Source organism: Pinus tabuliformis, chromosome Q, assembly GCF_031772625.1.
Source record: "Pinus tabuliformis cultivar Carrire ecotype Pingquan chromosome Q, CPIR1, whole genome shotgun sequence".
NCBI classification, from domain to species: Eukaryota; Viridiplantae; Streptophyta; class Pinopsida; order Pinales; family Pinaceae; genus Pinus; species Pinus tabuliformis.
In genome coordinates, this window is record NC_142296.1 from 382115207 (window position 1) to 382124092 (window position 8886).

The following is an 8886-nucleotide window of genomic DNA, read 5'->3' on the forward strand; positions in this document are numbered from 1 at the left end:
ACTTGCTCCTTCGAAGAATAGATGGTCATGAACCTGTGAGGGGACGAGAGAACCCATGACGAAATAAAAAATGGCCGACGAAAAATTTAGAAGGAAGGCACAAAAAAAGGGTAAATACTTTACGAACCAGAATCACACAGGAATACTCGCTATTGGAGTTTTGACCCCCGAATAAACCAAATAAAACTACCTGTTGAAATAGGAAATAGAGGTCCAGTGCAGCGTTGATATTTCTCCTCGAGGCGACTGCAAATGAGCTTGTTGTGAATCATTTAAGTAAGCCCTATAACTCGTAATGGTGAAAACAAGGCAAACAATGAATTAACAAAAAAAAAATGGAGAACCGAGATACTGTGAGACGAAGTAAACAAAAGGAACTGTAAGAGACAGTAGGAAAATGTAATTCATTTTCAGAGAGTAAATAACATTATACATCAAGGTCGCACCAGAGGTTGATATTCCATTACCTGGCCATCGAAGAGAAGTATGCATCGCCACGACCTGAGTGACTATCTCAGTCCAGTTGCCTAACCTTGGACATGTCTGACACGACTTGCCTGCGGATTGGAACTCACACTCGGCGAAAGAGAAAATGGTTTGGGCTCCAACGAATGTATAGAGTTAGGACTCCTGAGATTAATTGTATATCGTTAGATCGGTCGAATGAATCTCCACCATTCACTCCAGGAAATCTGGCAACACAGGTGAAGGCCACGTGATATAAAACCATGTGTCAACGACCAATTCGCTTGTGGGTGAAGAACCATAGGCACCACGTGAAGTGAGGGTGTGGGTATATTAAGTGGATCGTACACATAAACTCAATCTATTCCAAACTTAGTAAACTAGCCATTGTACTATATGTTGCAAAGGAAACGCCGTAAGGCAGTGGTATAGGAAAGAGTAGCATAGAAGAAAGAAGTAAAATTTTTATGCAATTTTGTTTTGAAATTTAAACTTTGCAGAATTGAGCTATAACAATTAGGAATGATATATATGGATATTGTTGATACAGTTGGGGGTGTCTTCTTGCAGGTGGAAATAATATTGACATTCATCACTTTTCTTGGTTTTCCATCATTGAGCTCACTCATACCTTTAACTTCGAAAAAACAAAATCCCCATCCTCAATTTGGAGTCTCTCCTCATCATCCACACATGACAATAAAAGCAATGATACCCGTTTGTTAGATGCAAGCATCTCCTCTCCACATATTTCTACATAAGAGACATTTATCTACATATTATTTCTGATTTTTATATGAAAATTTGATCACCTTTCTTCTCATTCTCTCATTTTGCATCTTCCTTCAACATATAAAGCAGTTTCTATGAATTTCTATGAGATTTTTGACCTATTTTCACATAAGCCTCTTTTTCTTTCTTATTAATGGTCATGGAATAAACTAAGAAGAAACAAAAACACAATCAATCAATCAATTACCCATAGCTTGAATATGTAATCCATATAACCTGCATACAACACAACCTGTACACAAGACAAAATATCAAACAAGCCACAATCCAAGAAATTCCTAAAAAAACAATGAATCATGAAGACATTTTCACATGCAGAGATTAGTCAATACAAGAAGGGTTGTTCTTACAATGAATGGTAATTAGAAAATTATTCTAACCACACATTCGTTCTAGTGAAGTCCACATTTAATGCAATATAAAAAGAAATCTCTTAGATAAATTTTTGCAAAGAAAGTCCAATTTTAAGTTGAACATAAGCAGGTTACTTCATAACCAACACTCACATGGCATTAGTAACTGTAAATATGAGATTTGAGAATGATAAGAGTAGTCACAAGTACAACCCTTGCTTTTTAAATCATATCTGATATCACCAGTAGTTCTTGCTCTACAACAATATATGTTTTATGCCATATAATGTATTTTTTTCTAGTATTGATCACAGACAAATTGACCTTTTGTTGCATGAGTGTTTGCTCCACGAATCCCTAAAATCGAGGGGCACTATCGTCATTCATTCATATCATACAAAATGAAGGAAATTGAATACAAACATAGGTGGTGGCTAGCCTAGTATGACGAATAACTTTGGTAAGTGTGAAATATGCAGTGGAGTAATGGAGTAATGGTATCTAGTATAAACCCTTCCATTATTGCAAGGGGGGGGGGGAAATTGTGCTAATACCTTGAAGGTGGAAAATTAAATAAACTCAACCGTTAAGCCTTATCATAAGTCACTTAGAGACTTTGATAGGCTTACAACCATAGCGTATGTGCAAAAGGTTTGTGTTGTAGATTAAGTGTGAAGATTACAAACCTTAGAGATGCCTAGCACGTATAGTCACACAAATTCAATGCATGTATACACTAATAATTAGAGTGTTAAGTATAGGTACAACATATGAATTCGAATTGCGTTAATCATTGGAACTAAGGTTTATAGAGAGTTAATCTCCTTATCAAATAACTTTGACATTGGAATGTACCATAGTTGTAATAGGGGTAAGTAGTTCCCGCGTTTATATATATATATATATATATATATAAAGATGGTTTGATGGTATGGGGAAAAAACTTATTTGGAGCATACTCTTAGTTATATGGCATCGTGGTTGTTTTACCCAAAAAAAAATACTAGTGGGGACATGATAGGGGGAGATGAGACTGTTTTTCGAAGGGAGGACGTTAAATATGACAAATGATCTTAGAGACTATGGCATCAATAAGGATGGCTCTTTTACCCTCATTGCATGCTTGAGAGGAGGTGCCAGAGGAGGTGGGGTATCTTTGGCATCAAAACCCTTGTCATTCGAAGAGGCCCTCAAGCCAGGTTCATGTTCCCAATAGTCTAAGGCTTTTTTAGGCCAAGATTTTGTGGTGGAGCATTCAACGGACACCCCAATGCTTCAGATGAACGGGTTTTTTACTAAGATTATGATAATTGATTATCAACGACATATGGTGATTCTCTAGTTCAATGGTTTCTAGCTCTTGGCTATTGCCCTCTAGGCTAAGTTTCACTAGAATTGGACCTAGAACTTAGATTTACTATTTTGTTCCAAAAGGTATTTTGTGGTTGTCTTTAAGGATCTTGAAGATTGACAAAGAGTTTTTGACCAAGGGCCCTGGTTCGGAGGTCATGCGAGTCTTTTGATTCAACCATGGTTTATAGAGTTTAACCCCCTTTCCTTGATGTCTTTGGTTACTCCCATATGGGTAAGGTTCCCAAACATGCCCCTTTAGTGGATTCGGAAAAACTTCCTCGAAGTTGTTAGAAACTCAATTGGATGCTTCGGCAAAATAGAAAGTGAAAGATTGGCTAATGGGTTCATCTCATTTGTCTGCATGTGTTGAATTGGATTTAAGTGAAGGACTACTCTATAAAATCATTCTAAAATAGGATGGAAATGAATATCTTCAACCTTTCGATTACGAAAATATTGCTTTCAGGGGTAGAATTTGTCAGCGACTTGGACATATTCAAAATGCGTGCCTTGCCTCAAAAGGGAAGTCTGGCTCCCAAGAGTCAAGAAAACCCAATAGTGGATGGTGAGATCAGAAGACAACAAGTTTTAAGAATGTGACAAGCCATAACAAGGATTTTTCTCAGCAGCCAAAGTCAACTCGTAATACCTCAACTTCTCAAGATTCATTGTAGACCCTTGTAGATTTGCCTCACCTCTCAGTACAGGAGAATCACTTCGCAAAAAGGAATGAAAGAGTATTAGCACTAATTTTGTCTGTAATCAACGGGAAAAAACGCTACCATGAGTCTGACCATTCAAACAGTGATAAAGAAATCCTAAACTTTGTTGAACCGGAAGCAATAGAGCTTTCTCTAAACAATGTGAATATGACCTTATTCTCAATTGTAAATAATAACTCTATAGATTAAATTGATGTATATTAAAAAAAAGAGAGAAAATAAAAATCTTAAAACAATTTAATATGTGACACTAAAATGTTGAAAATATTCTTTAAAACCAGACTTCCTAATATAACTTGCATTTTTTATATAATAATATTTAATTTAAAAAATAAAATAAAATAAATTTTTAATTAAAATTTATATTCATTAATTAAAACAATAACTTCTTATAAAATTCTTTCTTAATTCGAAATCTTTTATAAAAAGCGCATAATTTTTTAAATTACTTAACTTTAACTTTCTTCGAACAATAACTGCCGTTAGTTATTCAAACCCCATATTTTGACTACTATTTATCCGCGTCCGGATAGACTCTGAGTTCTCTCACTATGTTCATAGCTTTTCGACATTTAAACAGTGAAAATGCTTCAAAAGTACATAAGCTTTTGCTTTCTAACCAGTACTTTTTACCTAATATATGAATTTATTTTAAAGATTTGGTTTAATAGTTTGGTGGAGAGGTTTGATTTTTACGGATCTTGTAATCTAATCTTAAACAAGAATTTGGATCCTATAATCCAATCCTAAACCAGACTTATATGTTTGAAAATTGTAGATGAATTTATTTTAAAAATTTAGTTTAATAGTTGGGTGGAGAAGTTTGATTTTTACGGATCTTGTAATCTAATCTTAAACAAGACTTTGTAATCTAATCTTAAACCAGACTTTGGATCCTGTAATCCAATCCTAAAGAAGACTTATATATGTTTGAGAACTGTTCCAGACACCATTTCTTCTGTCCGAAAAAAATGTATGACTCAACAAGTAGAGTCGGCAACCATTTCTTCTGTTCGAAAAAAAAATGTATGACTCAACAAGTAGAGTCGGCAACCATTTCTTCTGTTCGAAAAAAAATGTATGACTCAACAAGTAGAGTCGGCAACCATTTCTTCTGTTCGAGAAAAAATGTATGACTCAACAAGTAGAGTCGGCAACCATTTCTTCTGTTCGAAAAAAAAATGTATGACTCAACAAGTCGAGTCGGCAACCATTTCTTCTGTTCGAAAAAAAATGTATGACTCAACAAGTAGAGTCGGCAACCATTTCTTCTGTTCGAAAAAAAAATGTATGACTCAACAAGTCGAGTCGGCAACCATTTCTTCTGTTCGAAAAAAATGTATGACTCAACAAGTAGAGTCGGCAACCATTTCTTCTGTTCGAAAAAAAATGTAGGACTCAACAAGTCGAGTCGGCAACCATTTCTTCTGTTCGAAAAAAAATGTATGACTCAACAAGTAGAGTCGGCAACCATTTCTTCTGTTCGAAAAAAATGACTCAACAAGTCGAGTCGGCAACAATTTCTCCTGTTCGGAAAAAATGTATGACTCAACAAGTAGAGTCGGCAAATTACAAGAGCAATTTGGCATTGAGGAATAAGAACGGATGTCGTTCGTTTAATGGCCAACCAATGAAGACCCCAGCAGGCCAGCACGACGACCTTACCTGTCATGTATTCAGCTACAATGGCTCCACGCTCAAGTTTCTGCGCACATGGTAAAAATATAACATATTCATGGACTTTACGGTTCAGATATTTGTGCCGAAAATATCCTAATAAAATCGATACCTTTTTCTTTAATATTATTATCGATAACTTCTACTTAAATCTTGCATTTATCCAATTAAATCAAACCAAGATAGATCAAGAGATTACGTGGATGAAATCAGATTGATATCTACCCTCGTCGAGTTAAGATTCTGAAAAATAGCTTGAATTCATTGCTGCTTGTATCCACGTGGCACTTCCATCGTTTGTCTCTCCATCCCTCCTCCGTTATCAGTGGTTAGAATTTTGAAATCAATCCAACCATCAACTCGTTAAAACTTTTGTGTGCAGTTTCGGCATCAATTTCACCACTGACTTGATGTCAGTTGGCGAGCCCACAATTGGCCTTTTATCGCTGGTGTGCCGCTCCGAAAGTTCATTAGCCATGCCCAGTGCCCACCTCCTATAAGAATAAACCTCCAGCAGGGTCTGAAGTTATCAGTTTACCTACCTTAGTAATAGCAGTTCTCAGTCTTTAAGAATTTCCTCTGTTAAGCTGCCCATAGATCTGTCGAAAATGTTTAGTCTCACTTGTACGTGTTCTTCCAATTCTAGCAATACCATCCTCTGTCGTTCTGAATGTTTTGCGGAGAAAGTAGACGGTCCGAAGATATGCCTCAAAAATCCCATGAAGGAAGTTCTTAGAATGAATGACATGAAACTGCCTTTGAGAATTTCACAGCAGCAGAGGACCGGGTTGTCTAAGGCCTACAGTGTGCAAACCCAGACTGTTATTGAGAAAGAGTCGATGCACCAAAGCCCTGCAATTAGTGAAGTAGCTATTCAAGGAGTGCCGGTTTTTGTGATGCTGCCTCTGGATACGGTGAAAGCCAATGGCACCCTTAATCGAAAGCGCGCCCTGAATGCTAGCCTCATGGCGCTGAAAAGTGGAGGAGTGGAAGGCGTAATGGTGGACGTGTGGTGGGGTTTGGTAGAGAAAGATGGCCCTGGTAACTACAATTGGTCCGGATATAAGGAGCTCGTTGAAATGGTTAGCAAGCATGGGTTGAAGCTTCAGGCAGTAATGTCATTCCACCAATGTGGAGGAAACGTTGGCGACACTTGCAAGTAAGCATATCATCTTAATCTTTTGTTAATATGCTTAATGTACTGTCAATTAAGTATGTTTCTATATATAGGTGTGCGATGAGAGATTGAATGATTGTTTGTTCTGTTGTGGATGTAGTATTCCCTTACCTCGCTGGGCTTTGGAAGAAGTCGAGAGTAATCCAGATTTGGTATACACCGATAAGGCTGGAAGGAGAAACAAAGAGTATATCTCATTAGGATGCGACACCCTGCCTGTGCTTAAGGGAAGAACGCCGATTCAGGTATACGCAGATTATATGAGAAGTTTCAGAGATACGTTCAGAGATATGCTCGGAAAAGTCATAGTGGTATGCCCATCTAATTCTCTCTCCAATTAATTGAAACGTAGATTTAATTTCCATTTCAAGTCTGCGGTTGATCCGAATAGGTTTTGTTTTGTTTCCTTCCTGAGAATGCGAGTTTGACAAATGTGCAGGAAATTCAAGTTGGAATGGGGCCTTGTGGAGAGCTGAGGTATCCCTCGTATCCTGAGAGCAACGGCACGTGGCGCTTCCCTGGGATTGGCGAATTTCAGTGCTATGACAAGGTAAATCAGCTTGACAATGATAAATTCAAATCTGTGATACAAATACGAGAATCCAATATATTTCTCTGTATGACCGCATTAAAATTACTGTAACCACCTAAATGTTTGGAATCCAATATTTGCACAGTACATGAAGGCGTCCTTAAGAGCCCGTGCAGAGGCCGCTGAGCATGGCGATTGGGGGCGAGACTGCCCTCGCGATTCAGGGAATTATAACCAGTTTCCGGAAGACGCTGGCTTCTTTCGGAGAGAAGGAACATGGGACACCGATTATGGCAGATTCTTCCTCAGTTGGTATTCGGAGATGCTTCTCGCTCATGGCGACCGAATTCTGAGTGCTGCAAAGGGCGTTTTCAGGGGCAGCGGTGCCAGATTATCTGGAAAAGTTTCAGGGATCCACTGGCACTACGGCTCAAAATCTCACGCTGCAGAGCTGACTGCAGGGTACTATAACACAAGAGAAAGCGATGGGTATCTCCCCATTGCACGTCTGTTTAAGAAACACCGAACTGTTCTGAACTTCACCTGCTTTGAGATGAAAGATGGAGAGCAGCCACAGCATGCGCGGTGCAGTCCTGAGGGGCTTCTGAGGCAGGTTACAGAGGCTACGAGGAAAACAGGTGTGGGCCTTGCTGGGGAGAATGCGTTGCAGAGGTTCGATGGAAGTGCATACGCCCAAATCATGCGCAATTCAAATCTCAAGCCGCGTGATAGTAATGACAGCGAGTCCAAGATGTGCGCTTTCACTTATCTAAGGATGAACCAGAAAATGTTTCAGAGCGAGAACTGGCATCGCTTCGTGTGGTTTGTACGGAATATGAGCGAGGGACGAGCACTAGGGCATGGAGAGGAGGATCGCTGTGAAACTGAGATCAAGTTCAATGCCGCTGCGTATCTGAGAAATGATGCCGCAGCTCTTATGCACGCTTAGCTTTAGCTTTTAATCTGCCCACTGATGTGCATAACTAAGAGGACATATTACATCATCACATAAAATTTGTTGTTTCCAGATTTATCAAAAGTTTGTAGTCAGTCCATAAAAAAATATTAAAATTCGACGCAGCAGAGAATGTGCTTGCGCATAAAAGGTCAGGGCATAGTTTTATTTGTCAAGTGATTCATCATCGTTTATATACGTGGAATACTGTACATACGGTATAAAATAAAATAATTGTATGAGTGGAATACTCAATACCTTGTATAAATATCTATGCATTTGTAAAGTCGACTTCATATCATGAATTTAAAAGTATTTGTAAACTGGACATCATATCATGTATAAAAGGGTTTGCATTTATCGAGACTGAAGAGTGACAGAGGACAATTCTAACCCAACAATGTTTTCAGAGTTTCTGGAAAGAAATGACTTCCTGATGGAACCGGCCGTTGTGTTCGCGAGGAAGTGACTTCTCGGGATTAGTTTAATAATGGATTTCGTAATATTTTATTTGGTTTTTATTTTTGTTTTTCTTTTTTAATTTAGGTGAAACTTTTTAAATAATTATATAGATGTAGTTATATAAATTAAATGGAAAATAAATATTTATAAATATTAATTCATAATATATATTAAAATATTATTTTATTATATATAAATTTTATTTACTCAGATAGGTATCCCTCTTATTGGAATTGGGCACTTTAATCATTTTCCTAATTAATCTTTTTGATCGGATGGTCTAAATTGAAAGATGCCAGTATATTCTCGTTGTCGCCACTCCATCAATGAATGAAATTGAAATTGATAACTTCCTTGCATATTTAAATCAAGTGTTTAAACCCTGTTTAAATTAATTT

At 37.6% G+C, this 8886-nt stretch overlaps 1 protein-coding gene across 1 annotated transcript; it reads left to right on the plus strand.

Annotated features, from left to right (window-relative positions):
* The first annotated feature begins 5743 nt into the window (after positions 1–5743).
* On the plus strand, positions 5744–8271 carry LOC149219777 (beta-amylase 3, chloroplastic-like). Its single transcript, XM_089382677.1, has 4 exons — positions 5744–6521; positions 6640–6850; positions 6979–7089; positions 7217–8271. The coding sequence occupies exons 1-4, from the start codon at positions 5971–5973 to the stop codon at positions 8018–8020; spliced, it is 1677 nt and encodes a 558-aa protein (XP_089238803.1). The 5' UTR covers positions 5744–5970; the 3' UTR covers positions 8021–8271.
* Positions 8272–8886: the final 615 nt, after the last annotated feature.

Coding starts and splice junctions, on each gene's coding strand:
- LOC149219777 (XM_089382677.1), top strand. CDS start 5,971: ATGTTTAGTCTCACTTGTACGTGTTCTTCCAATTCTAGCAATACCATC. Junction 6,522..6,639: donor AACGTTGGCGACACTTGCAA/GTAAGCATATCA, acceptor TTGTGGATGTAG/TATTCCCTTACCTCGCTGGG. Junction 7,090..7,216: donor AATTTCAGTGCTATGACAAG/GTAAATCAGCTT, acceptor ATATTTGCACAG/TACATGAAGGCGTCCTTAAG.